At 41.8% G+C, this 23,106-nt stretch overlaps 1 protein-coding gene across 3 annotated transcripts; it reads right to left on the bottom strand.

Moving 5' to 3' along the window:
* Positions 1 to 1,219: 1,219 nt before the first annotated feature.
* On the bottom strand, positions 1,220 to 22,774 carry CCT8 (chaperonin containing TCP1 subunit 8). 3 transcript variants are annotated; one of them, XM_074997174.1, is made up of 16 exons: positions 22,614 to 22,774; positions 20,649 to 20,739; positions 19,156 to 19,235; positions 13,697 to 13,846; positions 13,184 to 13,364; positions 12,388 to 12,449; positions 11,000 to 11,137; positions 8,788 to 8,966; positions 6,861 to 6,927; positions 6,685 to 6,772; positions 6,456 to 6,571; positions 5,928 to 5,999; positions 5,687 to 5,851; positions 3,307 to 3,426; positions 2,241 to 2,339; positions 1,220 to 1,460 (listed from the first exon to the last, which is right to left on the bottom strand). In XM_074997174.1, the coding sequence occupies exons 1-15, from the start codon at positions 22,671 to 22,673 to the stop codon at positions 2,247 to 2,249; spliced, it is 1,662 nt and encodes a 553-aa protein (XP_074853275.1). In that variant the 5' UTR covers positions 22,674 to 22,774; the 3' UTR covers positions 1,220 to 1,460; positions 2,241 to 2,246. The 3 variants fall into 3 exon arrangements, with proteins under 3 accessions (XP_074853275.1, XP_074853289.1, XP_074853281.1); XM_074997188.1 differs by having other exon boundaries at positions 20,649 to 20,729; positions 22,614 to 22,756; XM_074997180.1 differs by lacking the exon at positions 2,241 to 2,339 and having other exon boundaries at positions 22,614 to 22,773.
* Between the last annotated feature and the right edge of the window lie 332 nt (positions 22,775 to 23,106).

The following is a 23,106-nucleotide window of genomic DNA, read 5'->3' as shown; positions in this document are numbered from 1 at the left end:
TTATGAAGCCTACAGGTGGCTGTCACCACTGAGGTCTGAAACAAGAGACTCCTGAATCTGATTTTTAAATGGCTGGAAGCAGATTTTATGACCATTCTGCAGTTGCCCAGCCTATAAGATGCCTGGGTGTGGCTTTCAGCTAAAGGAGTGCTGGATCACTGTTGCTACCTCCTATGGTAGCATTCTCCAGCTTTCTGAACAGATCATTCTGTACCTTTCCCAACCATCCCATGTTGCTCAGTGAAACAGCCCTTGTGATCCAACAATGCCTGCAACACTATGGAGAAGTACCTCCTGAGTTTCATGGACTCTGGTGCCAAGGTAAGTGGCGCACGCATACCTATTGCCCCACAGCAGTTAGTGGACAGATTTGCTGAAGTGGGGTTCCCTATGTCCTGCACACTTCTCAGAGTCACTGTCTTTCGTAGCAGAAGGGTATTGAATGGAGATGACAGCATCATTTCTTCCCACTATGGTGGGGCTAGGCCATACCAGCTACAGGAGAGCAGGACTGCCAGGGAAGGACACTGTCGCAGGCTGAAGATTGGGCTACTAGGTAGAAAAAGGGCTGAAGCAGTTCTGCCCTGAGTGGTGGCAAATAAGCAGCTGTATGGCTTACCACTTACTTACTCAAGTGAGCTCTGGACTAACAAAACTCAAAACTCCATTACTGAAGTTATTTAAGAAAAGGTTTCACAGACATCTGTAAGTCCTACCCTATGACATGGGTATAATTTCCCAAAATTGGGCTTGAAGCTTTAACATTAATGGTGTTTATCTGAAAAAACCCTAAATAGAAAGCAAAGCTGGACAGAAAATTAAACAACTTGTTTCTTTAATATAGCTCAGGGTGAGAAAAGGGGGTGGGGGAGGTTTAAGATTCCCTGAGGAGAGGAAATGCAGCAAAATTGGCTGCTGAACCTCAAGCTCATTTCATTAAAAATGCTGAAATGTGTTACTGTTTGTGTATTCACCTTTATACACCAATTAGGAGTTACATTCTACATATTTTCTTACACCTGCGTAAATTTTTCAGTATGAACCTAACTGAAATTTCCCTCACTTTGGGTTACATTAAACAAGTGAAGGGTCCCTGCTAATTGCAGAGATAAAAAATGGGGCCCATTGTAAAATCTGCTTACCCCAATATAGATAACACTCAAAAGCAACGTGTGGAAGTTAATTTTAAGACAGCAAGTCCAACAAGAAAAGTTTGAGATTTTATATTTCAAGATCATTTATTGAAATGGTAGCGGTACTGTACTTTATTGGCTACAGTCTTATAACTTAAGGTCAAGAAGGAGAAAACATGTTAAGCCCCAACAGGAGTTCAACAACAAGAGACATACAATCCTAGTTCACTCAAACTATAGTGAAAGTGTTCATTCACTTTGGTCATCATCCCAATCTTTCTTTCCTGAAGGAGGTTTGGGCCCACCTGCTGGTTTTGCCATGATGATCTTGGAGAGGGGGAGAAAAAAAAAAAAGATGAACACATACGCTGCATTTTTCCATCCTACAGCACAAGACATGCAATTTTAGTAGTATTCACAAAACTCATGCAAATCTGTTATACGTGTTTTAGTGGACAAGCTTTTGCCATTAGATATGTTCCATATTTCTGCAAATATATAGCAGTTTAGTGCATAAGATGTTTTCCCCTATACAATTTCAATATTCCCTCAGTTAACTTTTTTAAAGGGAAGAGGGGAATTCAAGCTGTACACTTTCACATTTAAGACAGACTTGTTCACATTTTATTCTGCATGCAATTTAAAGCCTAAATTAGGTTAGAAAAATGTCCAATATCTAGACAATCTGTCAGGAGCTGACTGTTACTGAACATGTACAACATCTGATAGGAAATATTTACAGAACCTAATGCACAAAATCTGAACAAACAAAATCTATTTTAAATTCTTGACATCAGCATTTCCCAGCTTAAGATTTCCAAAAATGCCAGCTGCAACTCTCCCCTGCTAAAATTTGGTTTTAAACAGCATGTGCGCAAAATTATGTTAAGCTAAAAAAGTAAATAGCACCATATAATTCAGTTAAAAAAGATGAGTTCACTGCAACACAATCTGCCACAAATCGTGTCAAACAGGTTGTTAAAAAGATGACATTGCCCACACAAGTGCCCTTGAAAGGGAACAATACATATTAGTTCTGCATTTTGTGTGGATACATTCATGCAAGACATCTCTCAGCTCAACATGACAAGTGCCACCCGATCTTACAGCACACTAGTTTTCAGGTTCCTCTTTCCATTCATCCTTATCCCAGTGTCCTTGTTGTTTAGGAGCTTTTGGACCACCTGCTGGTTTTGCCACAATAATCTACAGAAGTTTTACATACATCATACACATTGCTGCTGAAGTTCCATATACTATCATGTCTTTAAACTACCCCAAAAAGTCTTCACTGCATGCCTTCCATTTTGCTGTACAAGATGCATTCAGGTAAAAAGTGAGTTTCTTTTTTGGAATCATATACATTCTTTGAGGCAGTTACACATGTGAAATTAATACCTACCAACTATGGGTCAGGTTATAAATCCAAAATGTACAGATCTCAGTGATATAGCACCTTGACTCACTTTTCTAGGATCTGAATCTAGTAACCTGGTCAGCAGTTACTAAACCTAAATTTTCATCCTGAGAATTTTAAGTAAAAGTCATGGGCACTAAACAAAAAGTCACAATCAATGATTTTTATTATATATTCCTGACTAAAACTGAGGGGGAGGGGGAAGGAAGAAAAAAGCTGTTGCTGCAGGTCACAGCAAGCTCAACTCCTAGCACCACATGCTTGCTGCCTCTGCTCCACAGTAAGCACCCATTCGCAGAGAATCACAGCCAATGGAAACTGTGGGGGCAATGCCTTCAGACAGAGGTAGCAAGTGGAGCTAGGAGTTGAGGGAGAGGAGTTCCTGTCCCCCTTCTAGGAAGCCTCCCTGGTAAATACTGCCTCACACCAACCCTGTATCCAGCCCCCAAACCCAAACTCCTGCTGCTGGGGGGTAGTAGGGTCTGAGACTGCCCTTACAGTGACTGATGCAACTGGCCCAGGGGCTGCCTCAGCTGCTCAGGTGGTCCCCAGAACAGCTACACAGATTACTGAAGAAATCAGGGTGGTCACAGAAAAAACAGATTTCATGACCTCCATGGCAAAATACAGACCTTTAGCAATAGTGTATCCTGGTTTCACAAAAATAGACTTAAGGTTATCAGTTTCCTTTTTATAAATATATCTCAAGTTTGTGACTTCAAACTTCTACCTCCCCAAATAATTTCTTCCACTCACCTGATCCACTCTGAGCACAGTCACTGCAGCATTGGTAGCCAGCTTAATACCCCAGTGTTTTCCAAGATATGTGTCTAACACACCGTTTTCCAACATGTCCTTCACAGCTGCAGCTTCAGCCTATCAGAAACAAATAAGACCACGGTTCAGAGTTTCACAGCACCAGTTTTCCTACCTTATTTTAAACATTAACAGTTTGTTAATCAGTCACCCCTGCAAAGCCATAACAAAATACTTTTGATTTATCCCACTTCAGCCAAATGAAATACTTTTTGAGCAAAGTTTTAAAAATGGGATCTGAATTATAGGCAAAATTATCTGAGATAGATTATTCTCTTTCAGGTAAGCAATCAAGAACATACCCTTGCCTTTTCACATATGGTACTGCATGCACCAGTATTTCCTCTGATTTTTTTATACCCATGGGCAGAATAAATTGTATTATGTGCACACCCATAGAAACATATGGTCCTGCTCTGGGTGGCTGTGGGTGTTCCCTTAGTCAGCTGGGCAGCATCTGAATCTCTCCCACGTGCACACCCAAGCACTCAGCTTATAGCAGGGGTGCCTGGGGGGCAAGGGAGGAGGGAGGGAGGAGAGGAAGGGGCATGAAATTTTGGCAGGGGCCGCTGGGTTGATTGACCTTCCCACAGCGCCCAGCAATGTTTGAGCCTTTGGCCTCTCTGTAGGTTGGGAGGCTCCAAACTGGTGGCAACACTGCAGATCTGGGGGTGCAGAACTCTCCACTGAGTCTGGGGAAGGAAGCCACTTTGGCTGCTGGGGGTGGAACAAGCGTAGGCCAGGCAGTGAGGGGGTGGCTGATTACTCCTGTTCCGAACAGGGTTTCTGTTGTTACAGCGCTAGTGACTGGGGGAGGGGGACAGAGGCTCTGAGTCAGGGCCAGCAACGACAGGAAAGTTTCAAGGAAGTTTGTTCCTCGGGCAGGTGAGGCCTGTGTCTGTTGCACATGTTATTCTTCAGCATGGCTTCTGGCCCAGGCTAGAGGTGCCTGACAAGCCCTGGCTCAAATTAAGCATTGATCGTTCACAATATTCCCGCTAATCTTTTCCATCGGGGAACAGGTTTCTTCCCCATCCATGGGCACAATGAACTTTTTCCTGTGTACTGACACACGTGAATGGGTGCCACCCGTAGAAACTCAAATCTAGCTCGGGCCTCTGCTAATCAGCTGGGGAGTAACTGCATCTCTCTTGAGCAGCTGCACAAAAGCACAGCTTACAACAGGGGTGCAAAGACGTGTGGAGGAGCACCTCTCAGGAGACATAACATTTCCTAACAGGGACAAAGCACAATCAGCCTCCCTTCTGCAGCCTTTGCTGGCTCCATTCCTTGCCCATGCTATTGCCAAGGAAGTCCAACGCATAATTTACAAGAGACTACTGCTTGCTTGTAGAGCACTGGACATGCCCGACAAAGTCTGCTCACCCCTGGCTTATAGGAACACTGGTTGTAATTAATTTGTCTGTTGAAAAACACGGCAGTATAAGCTGTTTGTCTAGCTTACCAATGAACACATTACTTAATTTAAAAACAGAACACCTAATATCTAGAACATGGTTTCCCAAACTGCGGGGTGTGAAGAAATTCTAGGGGGTGCAAGGTAACCCAGCCTCCCCTATTATTCCCCCAACATTTTGCTTCTGGCTCTCAGCTCCTGCTATTTTACATGGGTGACCCAACGCAGCCACTATAAAAAGCAGGCAGCTGGCGAAGACCCACAGGCTAAGGTGAGAGGAGGGGGGAAAGAAGAGAATAGAGTTAAATGGGGGGCTGGGAGTGCCTGGCTCAGGTAAGGTGGATGGGGATGGAGTAACAGCAGAGGCTTGGCAGTGCCTGGCTTTGTGGGAGCGGTGAGCAGCTCACAGGGCTAAAGTGTCTGCCCAGCTTGCAGGACTCACAGGGCTGGGTGGCAGCTCTGGCAGCTGGCTCCAGAGGCTGGCTGGCCCTGGCGGGCAGCTCTGGCAGTGCAGGCTTGAGGCAGGTGGGCGGCTGGCATGGGCAGCTCTGGTGACTGGCACGGGGCTCAGGCAGCTGGCCAACTGGGGCTGCACCAGGCACCCACAAGGAGGCTAGAAATACTCTGTGCTTATTTCTAATTTTAAACAACATATTGATATCAAGTTTGTGTTTACTTTAAATTATGAATTGAATTTTTTGTTAAAAGGGGGGTTGGGTGATGGTAAAGAACAGGTGGGGGGGCGTGAGTGTTTCTTAAAAATCAAGTGGTACATGATGCCGAAAAGTTTGGGAACCACTGATCTAGAACATGTTTTATATATTTAGGCATTTTGTGGTATATTCTGTTGCACAGAAACAAGCATTTTGGCAGGCATTATGTATGACACCAATAACATATTACCTCAATATCAAATCCAACATTTTTGTTGCCTTCTTGATGCACTGCATAAAGTTTAGAGATGACTTCATTAGCCTTTACTCCTGAATTTTCTGCTAGTGCTCGAGGAATGGCTTCAAATGCCTCAGCAAATTTCTTGATAGCATACTGCTCAAGCCCAGGACATGTCTAAAGCAAAGTTTGAAAACTGTTTAAAATATTAAAGAAAAATAAATTGATAAAGCAAAACGAGAATATTATTTACCTCCCCATAAGATGTGATCTGCTTCGCCAACTCAATCTCTGTTGCACCACCACCAGGAACAAGACGTTTATCCTGTAAACCAAGCATAAGCTACATAACCATAAACACAAAGTGAGTTAAAGCTATCAAGGTCCACAACTGCTGCTGCTTTCTGTTTTCAATGGGTCCAGCAGGAGCTTCGGGAAAATGGTCCACAGATGGCCACATATGGGTCACTGTTTCTCTGGCCAGGATGGTGTTTAGCTCTGCCAGTTTGTATTGGAGTCCAACAGACCATCTTGTGACTAAAGATGTATGAAGCACAGTGCACTCTGGCCACAACCCAATTTCTAACACCAGAGCTGCAAGCGTGGCAAAGGAATCTGTTACATACCTGCTCTTTACTCAACATGGAGTAATCATCAGTGGGGAGATACAAGTATCTTCCACATTCTAAGTGACAGAACAGAGCAAAGCATGCTGGAGAATACTGGCACAAATATCTTATCTACAGCTCTGGTTTAACAGAAGTATAATCATTTTACTCACCCTAGTAAGTACTTTGAAAGTATTAACACCATCATCTATAGCTCTTTCTATATCATCCATTAGATTTTCTGTAGATCCACGGACTACTATGGTAGAAATGGCACCGTCTTCCTTTTCTGGTAAGGAAGAAAAGATTTAATTATCTGGAAAACACATTACGATGTGGAACATATATAAATACACCTCTAGTCACAACCCAGAACCATAATCTCCTACGGAAAACACATACCGTGTTTAAACACAACAACTTGCGTATCCCCAACCTCTGACAAACAAACACTGTCACAATGACCCATTTCTTCTAGTGTAGGTGGAACCTGGCAGAAGAAGCAGAAGTCAGAACAAGAGTCTGTTCATATAAAATAAGTATCTCCACTGTCATTATGCTCTTCGTAAATAGCATACCAATTTGGGAAGAGCTGTAGCGCCCACAGTTTTACACAGCCTCCTTAGATCCCATTTTGAGTTCAACCTTAAAAAGAAGAGTTCCTTTTAGTACCAAGTTTCCAAGAACAATGTGAAGTTTAAATCAGTTGGCATGCATAAATGTTTCCTCCATAATTTGGTTATTTGTGTACTGCATCTGATGAAGTGGGTCTTTGCCCACGAAAGCTTATGTTCATACTTTTCTGTTAGTCTATAAGGTGCCACAGGACCCCTTGTTGCTCTATGTACTATGAAATTTAGTGTAATATTGAAATCTACAACAACACTACCAGGACATCAAATTCACTAGGGCAGGGGTCTAATACGAAGCCGCCACATATGGCCCTTTAAGGACTTCTCTGTGGCTCCCAATGCTGTAAATTGGAAAGTGTAAAAAATAAATAAAATTAAAATAAAAATTGATAAATGGTGAATGTCTAAAAGCCCAAAACTGGTATCTAAATAACAAAACCATAGGCAATCTTCAAATTTGGATGACTCCTTTAATATGTACAGTGCACTGTGGGATAGGACACTGTTTTGATCACGTTGCTAATAAAGTATTATTTACATGCATTGTGGCTCTTGAATTATTGAGGTGGTTTTTTTTACTGAATTTAAAAAATGTCTCTTCCTGCTGTTTTGGTAGCTGACTCCTGCACTAGTGCATTAACTAGTGCAGTTAATAGCAATAGAACAGAATACAGTTACAGAAATTCAGTGCTAATATTATAGAAAATGGAATAGTAATGCTTTATTTTACACATCGTTATTTGGAATCAACTCTTTTTACTTAATAATTATTTAGCACGCTAAAAGCTTAACTATTAGTCCTCAACATCCTTATGATGGCGATAACTACTTGTCTATTTTACTAACAAGGAAAATGAAGTTTAATGACCTAATCAAGGCTACTAGTTCAACATCTGGTCTACTATATTAGACAATATTTTAATCAGGAACAACCGCCTTAAATTGTAATGCTGTTTCTCTGAAAATCCAATCCAACTCTTTTGAAGTGTCACTGATTCTATTTTGTAAACAGAAGATTACCTTTTACATGCACAAACTTTTCTGAGAGGGAAACTATGAAAATTTAAGAGTAGCTGTTCAGTCTTTTATATGGGGTCGTCCTATGTATAATTCTACCAATACTAAAAATGTTCACTCATGTTTATGAAGTGAATTTTAGTGCTCATGGAAGATACTTAACAGTCCTAGGGAAGAGTTCTTCCATTTATTAAAAATACAGGCAGTGCATACTTCTGTACATGAGTGGGCCATCATGTCTCTACTGTGACTTGGAAGTATCATCATAATGATAGCATTAAATGGGCACAGAGTTAGGGCTAACAACTCTCCTAAAAACACTGTGTCCTTTTTAAAATGTTTGATTTTGTTGACTAGAAAGTTATTTTCAAATGAGGGGGGAGGAACAGCTCAGTGATTTGAACACTGGCTTGCTAAACCAGGCTTGTGAGTTCAGCCCTTAAGGGGGGGCAGTTAGGGATCTGGGACAAACAGACTTGAAGAATTTAAAAAAGATGGTGTTTGGCTCTGCCAAGAGAGCAGAGGACTGGACTCGATGACCTCCCAGGGTCCCTTCCACTTCTATGAGGGGTGGGTGGGTGGATGGGTGGGTGTGTAATGCTTACAATATATAATGCAACAATTATACCAAAAACTCCATATTTTGCAAGGTTCAATCCACTGTCAGAAAAGTCAAGCTATGTTCTGTAACATATACACCTAACTTACAGACACTCAATTTCACCCTCTCTTGGAGGAAAAAAAAAAATATCCACACAAGTAACAATATTTACATTACAAGTATTTTTGTATTCTCATGACTTTGGGTCAAGAGAAAGTATGGTACCTATTGATGTGTAAACTTTTTAATCCTTACCTGACTAACATAAGATTGTATTTGTTAGCATAATGAAGTGCCATGTCTGCCACTTTGCCACCTGTTACTACAACATTTGCACCAGCATCAGCAATTGCCTTTACTTGAAGATCCATTAGATTTTCTTCTCCTTTGCTGAAATTCATAAGTTCTTCAGCATTTTTTATCAGCACGGTGCCCTATCGAAAAGGAAACATTTCAGTTGACAAACCAAAATGAACTTCTTCTCTCCTATGCACAATGTCAACTCATGTCACACTATCACTATTCCTCAAGCAAAAGCATGTGTGAAACATGTCAGAGTCTACATTTCAGACAGACCAGATTTTAGCTCTGGACCACCCGGAAAGAAATTTCAAAGCTGATGATGCTGTATCAAGAAAGTCTTAAATTCTAGTCCAGAGTTCAGATACAAAAGACTGTTCATATCTGTTCCTGGATCTTCTCAAGTGTCAAGACAGTTCCAAAACAGTCAAAATACTAACCATATAAAATTTTACTTATACAGAACCATCCTGGCCTGTGAGTTTGCTTCTACAGGTCAGCATCAGTTATGAAGAATATGGTGTAAAATCCTCCATATGTTTAGTAACTAGTAAGCAGCCACATTCTGCATCAGCAGAAGCTTCTAAATAGTTTTCCCGGGTATCTCCAGAACACATCAGACTAGAGGCTACACGTCCCTAAGCCAGTTCTCTCTGATCTGGCAACATCCGTGGTCCATCAAGGACTACAGGTGTTCCTGGGCCAAAGAGCCCCAATGGCTGGCAGTCAAGCAGCAGAAGGGCCAGCACTTCAGAGCCGTGGCTGCTGCAGCCATGGCAGGGTGGCCGGCTGTGGTTCCTGGTGGCAATGTATTTCCCCTGGTATGGCAAATTGGTCCCCAGGGTCCAGACCAGAGATATACAACCTGTAATCTAATGTAGACATCAAGTATACTTGTATCACTGGCAGGAGAAAAGTCAACCATCCTACCCCAGCGGTTCCAATTACCAGTGTTATCTTTCAAAATATAAGGTTTTATAGAGGCACAGAAACAGCAGTGTCCCAATATGAACTAAAAACTAGACTGCCATCATTCACTTGCTGCTCTCAATGCACTCTGAAAACCTTACAGTGGATAGAAGAGTGTGATGAATACCACCACTTTGAATATGCGAGTACTCATAGGAACTGTACTGTTGCCCAACACTATCTTCTAAGGCTACAGTTACACTAGCATGGTTTGTCAACTAAACTGCTGAAATGTCCACACACAAAATGCATTTTGTCAACAAGACTCTGCACTTTCACCAGCAGTGTTCTGCCTTTCAGCCATGAAGCCACAACGCTAACGTTGACAGATTCCGTCAACAAAAAAAGCTGCGTGGACATTCAGGGGGGAGGGCAGTCTTTTCTTGACAGACAGGGCATCCAGAAAAATGGGCAGCCCTGCCTGCTATGCTTTCAAATGCCTGTTTTGTCGCAAGCATGTCCAGGCAGTCCACCCACTCTGTCGACAAAGCAGAGTACTGTTCCAGTTGGCTTTTGCATGTAGCCACACTCCGTCGACAGAAATTTTGTTGGCAAATCTCTTCCCACAGTGACTTCTGTTGGCAGATCACTGTAGTGTAATCGCAGACTAAGACTTTCAAAAGAAAAGAACTGAGCACATTGCAATGCAGCTCCATCCATCTCTACCAGAATCTATATCTTTTCAGGTAATTTTGTATAGCACTACAATGTAATTGAAACATCTGCAATTAAGTCTAAGGTCATATGAAATAACAGAGTAAAATTAGTGTGCGTTAGACATACCAGAATATGTTAAGTCAATTCTGTGAAATTTTTGGTTGGGCTGTTTGCATAGTAGAGCCACCAGAACTTGTCTGTATTCCTTCTGACTGTTATATACCCTGACTGTTACAAACTCGATTTTGACTTAAATTGTATTTGTATACTAACATTTTGTATTGCTTTATCATCAGTGGTCTAAGGAAGCTGATAAATGCATTTTTCACCTCAAAGAAACCTTCATACTAAAGTTAGAGAAAAACATGGCTTAGACAGTTCTCATAGAAAAACCTAAACTTCATTTTAACACAGAAACTCAAAGTTATCATCATCCAATGTCAATGATATTTAAAATTAATATGAATCTGGGAATGCATACAGACCAACTATTGCACATGTACATGAATTGTGATGGGACTTCTTTAGGGCACCTACATACCTTAGTTTCAGTTATCATGCCATCAAAAGGACAGGAATACACAGCTATTTTAGCATCTTTAACAGAAGTGACATCTCCTTCAGTTTCTTTTTTAAAAACCATGCCATGCAGGACTGAAGAAGCAGAGATACCAGAGCCCTAAAGAGAATAAAGGGGACAGATAAAGCTCAGATTTCAGTACACCAATCCACTACGATAAAGCTACACTTGGTCTTTTAAACAAAAGAAAGTCTCATGTTAAAACATGCTTAAATGTGTTTCTTTCGTAGGATTAGCAGGAAATACTATGCTGATTTAGAAATACTAAATATTTTTCTCTAGAAATACAAAGTTGAAGATTTATTCCACAGCAGTAACAATTAGACATCTATACTGATCCTTCCTCTTTTCCAAGACATGGAAAAAGATTAGGAAGAAAGAAGTTAATGGGAAACACAAATTTGGCCCACCCTGACATCTTTACTGAGGTCTGACATCCTACTGACAGATTAAGTATGACAGAATCAGGCCTGTAACATTCTGCATCCTCCCTCACCTCACCCTGAACATCTGGGTTGCCTTTTAAATTGAAGGTATAACTATTAATCATCATACCGCTGAGGTTTTAGCTCAGAAAAATTAATTTGTTGGACGACCACAAAGTTCTGCTACTGAACTTTAACAACAATTCAGCTTTAATCTATGTACTGGACAGCAAATTATCTTGAAACTAGACATGCCATATGGGTTGTGGTAAAAACAATCTGAGTATGCTATATCAGTATACATACGTTACTGAGGCCATATCTTAAATCTTTCAAAAATAAGCACAAAGTCTAGAATGGGCTGGAAAACAACAGAAAATACAGATTATAGGTTCTAAAACAGGGGTATGCAAAGTGAAGGGCATGAAATTTCATAAGGTGGATGCAGCATGATCTGCTGCTGGGTCTCCGGCTCATCGATCTAATTAAAAATATTGAAATATTATTGTTTTTATGTATTTGCATTTAAAGACCAATATGTAAAGTTTTTACATTCTACATACTTATTTTCTTACACATGCTGAAAAGGTTCTCTTTTTTCATATGAACATGTATTTCATTTAGACTGGTGGGTGGGAGTGCTACTAATTACAGGGACAAAAATGGGGCATGCCGTAAAGAGTTTGCTAATCCCCGATCTACAAATTAGCTATTTTCATTACAGAGTTGTAATCTAGTGAAGTAACAGAAATATCAGAATATACTCTCCTGGAGGAATTCTGTACGTCTACCAAATGGGGTGATTGTACTGTGTTATTTCTACAAATAAAATAAACCACAAAATATGCAGCATTTTTAATTTTTGAAACAATTTCCCCAGGAGTAGAATTAGTTATGCTTTAGTAAAAGCAATTCATAGCTTACCAAAATTTTGCATACTCTGATATTGTCAACATTGAAATGACCAGAATCAGGAAGAATAGATACTGTTTGAGAAAAGAAACATATTAAATATGCATAATACACAAATGTGGTACCAGCAAATCATATGCATAATTTAAACAGAATACTGTATAATTAAGATATTTGTTAAAAGGCTTTTGAACTAAATAAAGAGATCAACAAGGTAACTACCAAATTTTATATGTTAGCAGGAAAAAAGTTACCCTCCTCACTAAATCACTATTATAGATAAGTACAGATAATTTAATGCTGAGAAAACAGAATTCTTTACTATAATGTAAACAGCATTTGGCACTGCGAGAGAACACAAATCAAAGAAGCCAGCAGACCAAGTCTGAGACTAAATTTAGCCCAAAGTATTTAAGAAAATTTTGCATTAACAATGACAGTAGTGTTTTTGAGCTCTATATAACAAAATACACCAATACCATGCTTAGATTAGGTGATGCACTTAACAGCATAAAGGCAACTGCAAAGATGAAAATAGATTTGCATCTTGAAAATGTATGGCTTAGTAGAAAGCCATTTGCTGGACCATAATCAGCATGAAGAGAAGACAATTGGTAAGAGGAGAAGAATTACCCCTTCACTCTCTCTCGACCCCCGTAGCATCAGGCCTAACATGTTCATCTTATTTAGCCTGATACACAAATAGCTGGCAATGGCTTTCACCTGTGACGTGTGTACTGAATATCAAAGTTTAAAAACAAGCCTGTATGTATATAGATGCATATAAGATGCAAACTCGTTTACTTACCACAAGCCTGAGCAATAAGCTTTGCCAGAAAGATTTCATTGCCATACTGTTTACTCATTACTGAAGTGTGCAGCAAAGATGCCACTTCTTCAACATCACGCAGATTCTTTGCAGAACAGCATACTAAGTCAGGGAGAATTTCTAAGGCTTTCTTGCAAGCTTTTTCATACCCTTCTATCACCTAAGATGCAAACGACAAAGTTCACTGACATTCTAGCCTCCGCCATCTAGCTGTACATTAATATTTGCTATGTTTCCTTCCAAAAAAGTCATATATATACTGCCATTTGAAATATGACTGAATAGAACAACTCAAAAACTATGAAGATCAATTGATATGCTGTCTCAAGAATAGTAAAAACAAGGCACTGTTACTTAAATTATCTTACTAGCAAGTATTCAAGAATATTACAGATCTGATTAGGTAATACACAATCCAAGTTCATTGACTAATCCATATTAGTTATCATCTACCATTGTACACACATCATGAATATTAATTTAACAGCTTGCCTCTGAAACTGAAAGTCCCATCCTCAAAAGTTCCTCTGCTAGCTCAAGAAGGGCTCCAGCAAAAACAAGGACAAAGTTTGTTCCATCCCCAACTTCTTGCTCTTGCATATGTGAAGCCATTACAATCATTTTTGCAGCAGGGTGTTGGACCTGATAAAGAAATTACGCCAACTGATTTTACTGTTCATATCCTAGTAGTCAAGTTTAAATGTATATGGCTCTCAAGTTTGTTTTCTTTTTTAAATAATTTTTTTAGTTAAAAATCTAAACTAATGTTAATCAGGATTATGAACTAGATGGGGAAAAACAAGTTAAAACAGTAATATTTTATCAAAATTTGGTAAATTACACAATAAGCATGAAACATGAAAATGGCAGAGTGCTCTAGGTTCAGGCACTTCACAGGAAAAACACAAAAACACACACTTCCTTTTCCCCACTTCTAATTGACAAATGCATTATTTTTTTACAGGACATCAATGTGGTCTTAAAAAAAATTTGATTTTTATTTTGACAATATAATTTGAAGATATAAAATTCAAGCAATACTGAGTTGTCTATGTGTGTATACACACCCACAATAGATCAGTTCTCTAATTTTAACGTGCACAAAAATGGCAACTCTTCACCCTTCCAAAAACAATGAATAAGCAAAATGCTTTATATATTCTGAGATACTTTCATAGCTACAGAAACGATATGTAAGCCATTGTAACACACAAGATGATTAAAATAAGCACATAAAGACACCTGTATTTAAGCGCTCTAGTGAAATTACTGAGGATAGTGGAAAAACAATATAGATTAAGGATTCTCAAATAAAGTAGTAAGTTTATTTTTCTATTGTATTTGTCCATTGGCTAATTTATAATTCAACAAGTTTAAATAGGGGACCATTACAAGCAAATTAGGAAGTTTCTATAGCAGTGATAATCAGACCTCAAGTATCAGAGGGGTAGCTGTGTTAGTCTGGATCTGTAACAGCAACGAAGGGTCCTGTGGCACCTTACAGACTAACAGAAAAGTTTTGAGCATGAGCTTTCGTGAGCACAGACTCACTTCATCAGATGCTGGTCTTGGAAATCTGCAGGGCCAGGTATAAATAAGCCAGAGCAAGGATGGGGATAACAAGGTTAGCTCAGTCAGCAAGGGTGAGGCTTACTACCAGCAGTTGATCTGGAGGTGTGAACACCAAGGGAGGGGAAGCTGCTTTTGTATTTAGCTAGTAGTGCCCCTCTGCTGTATACACACTGGACAAACTGGACAGTCTCTATGCAAAAGAATAAACGCACAAATCAGATATCAGAAATGGCAATATACAAAAACCCGTAGGAGAGCACTTCAATCTCCGAGGCCACACAGTAGCAGACTTAAAAGTAGCTATCCTACAGCAAAGAAATTTCAGGACCAGACTCCAAAGAGAAATTTCTGAGCTACAATTCATCTGCAAATTCGACGCCCTCAGCTCAGGCTTATACAAAGACTGCAAATGGCTGGCTAAATACAGAAGCAGCTTCCCCTCCCTTGGTGTTCACACCTCCAGATCAACTGCTGGTAGTAAGCCTCACCCTTGCTGACTGAGCTAACCTTGTTATCCCCACCCTTGCTCTGGCTTATTTATACCTGGCCCTGCAGACTTCCAAGACCAGCATCTGATGAAGTGAGTCTGGGCTCATGAAAGCTAATGCTCAAATCAGACCTCAGTGGTTCAAGGAACCAAATTAGCAAACAAAATCAACCAAAAGAGTCACAGTTGGGTGAATTCGTTATTTCATTTACTATTTTCATATATTATTCTCATAGCAAACAACTATTATTTTATCATCTGCAATTGGTTTGTAACAGTAAATTTTTTCTGACTGGTTAATAATTAAATCACACAGTGTTTTAATATACATGCTCAAAAGAGCTGCAGAAGACACACTTAAGGGCCTTACTCTGAGTATCACTGTTCTACCAGATATACAGAACACGATTCATGGATTAATCCAGAGATAACACAATTGAGTTTCTATTTAACTGATGCAACAAATGACATGTCAGCTTCTGCACAGTTCTATTAACTTTCTCACTACAGGACAACTTCACATCCCCAATGCCTCTAAAACCAAAAAGTGAGAACTGTAAGCAGGTAAGAGAGACATGTGACAGTTGGCAGTAACAAGATGTTATCACCGCAGTTATTGCACTTAAAAAAAGAATCTTCCACACAAGATGTCAGCAATTAAAATCCACCTATCTTCAATTTCTGAACTCTACTCCTGTTTTGAGGAAGGGGGGCAACTACCTATAATCAGTGTCAATCTGAGTGTCTTTTTAGCAAGGCCTTGTTGTCACTACTGCAATCCTGAAGAGCCCTTCTATTAATTTTCTGATGTGTGTGTATTTGCTACACACCTTTCAGGGTCCAATTATGAAATACAGTGAAGTCTCAAAGTACGCAAATTCAGAGTATGCAACCCCATTCTTATGTGGCTGGCCCTCCCTCCTCGCTCCCCCAATTCATACTTACTCTTGTGATTCGTACTTATGCGCTATGTATGGGTCGAGAAGCAAGTGTACAGTACTCACCCACATCTCGCACTAGCATCACTTGGAAAGCGAGTCTACCCACACAGCATCTTTCTTCTTGCTTAAGAAAAGTGAGACTACCACCACCAAGCACCCTTCGCCCCGCGCATAAGAAAAGTCCACACAACTTGCAAGTTTTGTTTGTATTTATCATGTCACACTTAATAAAATATACATTTTTGATCAGCGAAACACTATTTATTTAGATGGTTCATCCTGTTGGGATTATTGCTGAAAGGCCTGCCTAAATCAATTGCATAAAAATCTCGCATGCTAGTCCGTAAGCTTATGGACTCTCAAACTATATATCTTCCTTCTCTCTCATGCTCTCATTCTGTGAATGTTATCCCCTAATGCTCGTGTAAAGTTTTTCTTTATCAGTGAATTTTACCACAATCATGGGCCCTAAGAGGAATATTAGTAGTAGAGCTAGTCATGTTGAAAGTGAGAAGAGGAGGAAAATTCATACTGTGAGAACTTCTGCAGTCAAGATTTTGGACTCATTAAGAAGTGGCACATCAACTCTGAGGTTGTGTGGTGGTTCAACATGAACAAATCTTCCATGCGTTCTATTAAAATTCATGAAAAGCAAATACATAAAACAGTGGAAGACAGTGCACCAGCAACAGCCAAACTGATCCAACATGCGCGGGATCCAATTCTTATTAAGACTGAGAAGGCCTTAAATTTAATCACTAGAGGACATGAATAAAAAGTATGGGCCATGTGATGGAAGAGTGTTACAGGAAAAAGCTCTCTTTGTATGAGCACTTCAAAAAATCCATGAGTGGTGAAGGACCTACCGCATCTACAAAAACATTTTCAGAAAGTAAAGGATGGCTGGCAAGATTCAAAACCCGATACTGCATAACGTACAGTTAACAGGGGAATCAGCATCTGACAACCATGCTGCAGCCAAAAAGTACCCAACAGAACTAAAGAAGTTGCTCCGGGAGAAGGGATATAAGCCAGAACAAGTGTTTAACGCTGATGAGACCAGACTTTTCTGGAAGAAAATGCCCAGTAAGAACCTACATTTCAAAGTCTGAGAAGCAGGCACCCGGGTTTAAAACAGCAAAGGACAGAGTTACATTCCTATTTTGTGGCAATGCTACTGGGCATACGATCAAACCTGGGATGCTGCATTGCCCTGTGAACCTCAGAGTATTGAAAGGAAAGAATAAAAACGTCCTCCCTGTGTTTTGACAGTCCAATCAGAAGGCATGGGTAACAGCACAGATATTTTTGGACTGGTTCCACAAGTGTTTTGTCCCTGAAGCAGAAAAATATCTGGCTGTGATGGGAATGGAATTTAAGGTGCTGCTCATCATAGATAATGCTCCTGGGCATCCCGAGTCTCTACAATTCGCGCACCCCAATGTGGAAGTCATATTCCATCCTCCCTCATCTAGCCACTTGACCAAGGTGCGATACGGACATGCAAGGCTATCTACACCTGCCTCACCTTCTCCTGCATCCAAACTGCTATGGATCTCGACCCGGAGCTTGATATAAGACGTTGCTGGAAGGACTACAGCATCTGGGACTGCATTACGTATGTCAAGGAGGCTATGGAGGAACTTAAGCCTGAAATCATGAATGTGGGATGGAACAATATTTGGGAAGAAGCTGTGAATAACTTCACAGGCTTCACCAAGGTAGAAAAAAAAGTCAACAGGATCGTTAATGTTGCTCATCAGGTAGGCAGCAAAGGATTCAATGACATAGCAGAAGACGATATAGAAAAATTACTGAATGGTGATGGGGATAAGCTAACAGACGAAGACCTAGAAGATCTTGCGAAGAGTGCAGAGAAGGAAGAAATAGAAGAGGAAGAAGAAGAGATCAAGCAGGCATCATGGAACCTCCATAAGTTCAGCGAAGTTTTTCAACTCCTTAAACAGCTAACTGGTAAGGTGCAGGAGTAAAATCCTTCGATGGAAAGGAGTTTAAGGATCACTCGGGAAGTGAACAGATGTTTCTTCCCATTAAGGGAGATGTTCACGGAACTCCAGCACAAGAAGCAACTTCCTATCACCATGTTTTTCAGGAAAACACCACAAAGAACACAATCTCCCTCGCCAACCTCTACCATCATGCAGCCTCCCAGCACATCGCCGCAAGGAGCCTCCTTGCACGCTCCTGTTTTGTCCCCTGCACGAAAAAAGGTTGCAAAATCACCGACCAAAATGCCTGTCACAATTCAAGCCTTGCATTCTCCTGCTTCGTTGCCTGTGCTAGTTGAAGCCTCGCATTCTCCTGCTGCCTCGATGTCTGCATCACATGTTCGCAAGAGATCTCTACAACCTCTACCTTCTTCTGAAGTGGATCCCGATGATCCTCCATCTGTTGAGGGGTCGGACGAAGAGATCAGGAATAAAATGCCCCCATCATGCTGTATAGTGCACTTCATTGTCTTTATCCATCATCGCACTGTACAGCAGGCTTTATCGTCATCATTGTACGAAGAGAAGTGAACAATCTTGCATTCAGATAAGCCCAGTTTGATTTTTTTATAGAAAAATTATAGCGTCCACAAGCACAGTGTTTTATAACATTTATACTTTAATATTTATGTACATATAATATACACAAAGAAAGTTTATATGAACACGTACATGGTTTATAGGCTTTTCTGAAGTTTTACCTTTGTACACAATAGTTTTCTATAGGGATACCCCAATTTATGTGAATTCAAGCTTATGCGGGGCTAACAGGAACCGAACCCTCGCATACTCTGAGGCCTTACTGTATATTGTTTAGAAACTATGGCCCTCATACAACAAACTTACCTGCAATCACTTATTAGTAAAACTGAATAAAAGTTATAGACTCTGAAATAAATTATTTGGATACACATGAAAATCTTAACATGAAAAAGCACTTACCTCCAACTCCCTTAAGATAGTTGCTGCATCATTTGTCACGAAAAGCTTCTCAAGATGGTTAATAACCATTTTGTTCATACCTAATGATGAAAAGCTGATCAATTCTTATTTTACACTGTAAATACCTTACAATTTGAATTGGTATTTATTTGAATTTATTCCCTTAATTCCTCTTCTCTCATGCATTTGATGAACTATTTTTGTTCTTTTATATAAAAGTATTCATAACAAACCTGTTTACCATAATCAGTCTCGTCTCTAAAGAAAGGGTTTAGAGTATAACGACCTTCACAACTTTTAGCTCTACCGACATTTGTAAATTTGGACTAATTGTGAGACTTCTTAAAGTTTTGAAGTTGCTTTAAGACTATATTATCAATTTAAATGAGATTAGTTTTTTTGTAATCCCATTCCTATCTAATTTAAGATAGCTAACAAAAAGGTACTAATGCAGGGGTGTCCAACATTTTTCAACTGGGAGCCACATGGCAATTTTTTTACATGTTCCGGGGGTGGGGGGCACCTGAACACATAATAGCCCCAAACGTCCCCAACCCCAGCTTCAACCCTTCTCAGCCTCAAACCCACCTCCCCATCATCCCCAGGTTCAACCCCTTTCAGGCCCAACCCCCGCTCCCTGTCTCCAGATTTAACCCCTCTGAGCCCCAAACTGCTGCCCCTTACCCCCCAAGCCTAAGCCCCTCACAGCACCAAACCCCAGGATTAACTTACCTTACACAGGAGCGCTGGGTGCTACAGCCCCCCCAGTGCACCTTTGCCAGGCTGTCATCTCCTCCTCAGCATGGCTGACCCCAGCCCTCCTACTCCCTACCCCACCCGTAGCATGTGCTACTCTCTGCACTGCCATGCTGAAATAATGGGACTCAACTGGTTTAACGATCACATCGCTCCTGCTGGCTGTTAAGCCAATTAAATTTAGTTTTACTCTTTCAGCGCAGCAGGGTAGGGAGCTGCAAGCAGCTCAAGGAGCCACATGCAGCTTGGAGCTGCCGAGCCAGCTTTCAAAATGCACGGCTGCCGGCTCCGCAGGCCAGATGAAAAGGCTCCACAGGCCGAATTCTGCCCCATGGGCCACGTGTTGGACACCCCTGTACTAATGCATTATATCTGTCTTTAGTTTTTAAGTTTGCTTAATATGTTGGATAGTGCAGGTGTGTTGTCAGTTTAACCATACCCCCTGTACAGTCAATGATGTTTCTTCATCTTGTGCGATTTTTCACACAGCATAAAATGGAATTAAAATAAGAAAAAGGTAAGAATGATAACAGTTCCACAAAAACTGACTTGAGGACTTAGAGAAATGCAGCCTACGTTTTTAAAAAAATTGAACAAACAGAAAAACTCCCTTTACTAAGGCCATGTAACTGAAGACCCAAGGTTTGCCATAAACAAAAGAATGGTCATCTTTAAAAAAATGTAACTTCTTTGTACGTAAGTATTACAGTAAACTGTACAAAATTAAAGAAGATTACCATTTGGTCCCAGAGCTGTACGGGTGGTTTGGGAAAGCTCCTTACACGCCTGTATGTTCCTAAATACAGCTTCTTCTAATCCTGAAAAATGCTACCAAAAATATACATATTGTTTAAAGAGTCTACCAAAAGATACTTGGAAAATTACAATCACATATCATTTGACAGCCAGGATGAAATGCTGGGTTCAGTAAAGTGAACAGCAGAAGTCCCACTGATTTACTTTGGAGTCATCTCCTGTTATCACAGACGTTTAAATAAAAGTTCAATCTTACTCTTTTAAAACTAATGACAAAAAAGCTAACATACATTGACTCAACTGCACAGTTTAATAATTAAAGCAAATTTATCAATATGAAAAAGGAAAGCTGTGCTAGTACTCAACAGACTGACCCGCATCAGCCCTACCAAGTTCACAGTCCATTTTGATCAATTTCACTCAGTCATTTAAAAATAATAAATGTCTTTAAAGTACCTAAAGTTCATTACAAAGAGGAGAAAGAAAAATCACTGTCCTTAACCTCTGATGATAGGATAAGAAACAAAGGGCTTAAACAGAAAGAGAGGGGTAGATTGGACACTGGAATAAGTTGCTCATGGATGATGTGGAATCTCTATCATTGGAGATATTTAAGAGAAAGTTAGACAGACATCTGCCACAGATGATCTAGATGGTGCTTGGCCCTGCCATGATAGCAGGGGATGGGCTACGATGACCCCTTAAGGTACTTTCCAGTTCTACGAGTGATTCTAAATTTCATGATTTCAGCTATTTAAATCTGAAATGGCTGTGTTGTAATTGTAGGGGTCCTGACTGAAACAGGTGTGTGGGTCCAGGGGTGTGGGAAGTGGTAGCAAAGTTATTGTGAGGCAGGTTGTGTTAGTGCTACCCTTATTTTGTTTTGGTGGCGGCCACAAGGATGAATTTGGAAAGGGGCTTTAGGAGCTTTCTTAGTGCTGTCTTCAGAGCTAGGTAGCTGGAAAACGGGCTGCTGCTAGCCAGAATCCAAGCTCTGTAGACACAGCCACTGCCAGAAGTAGGGCTGGCCTGGCATGGTACTGCCATCAAAGCTGTGCACCTGTCCAAGAATGGCTCTCCAGCCACCTAGTTCTGAAGTCAATGCAAAAAGGTGGCAATTCTACAACTCTCTTAAAACAATCTTGCACACCCGCCCCACTCAGCTCCATTTTTGGATCAGGACCCCAAATTTGAGAAATGCTAGTATCACCCATAACATTCAGATAGCATAGGGTAAAAGCACAAAAAAGGCCAGATTTCACAAGCAGTAACATGTTTTTCATGGCTATTAATTTGTTAGGGTCCTACCCATAAAACTCTGACCAAGTAAACCAGGGCCTTCGGGTGAGGTTATTGGTTTACAGCGATCCTGACAAACAGTATTTCCTCTAATTTTTTTTCCATCTGAAACACGTAATTTCTACATTGGTACACACAACAAAATTCATCATGCACATGAACCACCTATGGTGAGGGGGGGTGGAGAGATTAGGAACAGGAGGGGGGGGGGTCAAAGTTTAGGCGCATGGGCTCTGGGACAGGGCTACGGATGAGGTGTCTGAAGTGCCACTGACCTAGCCCCTCTCCACGAGCTCGCTGGATCCCATCCACCCACCCAGGGCAGGGCGGGACCCCAGCAGGCGTGTGACCGTTCGGGGGCGGGAGGCGTTTCGGGCTCAGGCCGGCGCGAACTGGCATCCCGCACAAAGGCGGCGGCCCAGCTGAGTGCAAAACCGGCAGAGGACGAAGGGAGCGGCCCGGCTCCTTTCCCCGCCGCAGCTGCGGCCCCGCGAGAAGCCGGCCCGGGCAGGGAAAGCTCACCCGGCCTGGGGGTGGGGCGGAGCCCGCTCCGCGAGCAGAGCCGCAAGGCTGCGCTTCTGGAAGCTTCTCCCGCCCGGCGCCGTGCGCGCGCGGAGATCCCAGCCCGCGCGCGTCCCCGCTCTCACCTTCGCGCCCTCCTTCAGCATCTGGGCCAAGCCCGGGGCCTTGGGCACGTGCAGCGCCATGTCCGCTCCCAACAGCGAGGCCGCACGAGCTGCAAGAACCACGGCAGGCAGCAAAGGAGGGAGGGACGGAACGAGCGGGAGCGTCCTGCGCACGCAGCTCTTACGCAGGCGCAGGGGGAGGCAGCCGCGCGAGGCCGGAAGGGCGGACTCTCGCCCTCAGCGGCAGGCGAACGATTCGCGGAGAACATCCAGCGCGGGGAGGTGGGCGGAGCCTGGCTCGCGAGCGCCGGGGAAGAGCGCTGCCCCCGGCGCCTGGCGCAGCTGCTGCGTGTCCACAGCAGCGAGGCGGGGCGGCGACGGGTCCCTCTGCCCGCCGACGAGACATTCTGCACGTCAGGCGGGGCTGGGGGCTGCGCCTAGCGCTGGGGCTGGGGTGAGCTCGGCACCTCCGACTCCTGCTGTGGCGCCGGGCCCAAGCTCTGCCCTGCAGTGT

Source organism: Carettochelys insculpta, chromosome 1, assembly GCF_033958435.1.
Source record: "Carettochelys insculpta isolate YL-2023 chromosome 1, ASM3395843v1, whole genome shotgun sequence".
NCBI classification, from domain to species: Eukaryota; Metazoa; Chordata; order Testudines; family Carettochelyidae; genus Carettochelys; species Carettochelys insculpta.
This window is presented reverse-complemented; position numbering and strand designations above follow the sequence as displayed.

Bases quoted from the DNA above. Each gene is read 5' to 3' on its own strand.
- CCT8 (XM_074997174.1), bottom strand. From the start codon at position 22,673: ATGGCGCTGCACGTGCCCAAGGCCCCGGGCTTGGCCCAGATGCTGAAG. The intron at 13,847-19,155 runs GTAAGTGCTTTT...TTTCTTTATCAG, and splicing joins CTATCTTAAGGGAGTTGGAG to GTCCAACACCCTGCTGCAAA. The intron at 6,572-6,684 runs GTATGTGTTTTC...CTTCCTTACCAG, and splicing joins AGTTGTTGTGTTTAAACACG to AAAAGGAAGACGGTGCCATT.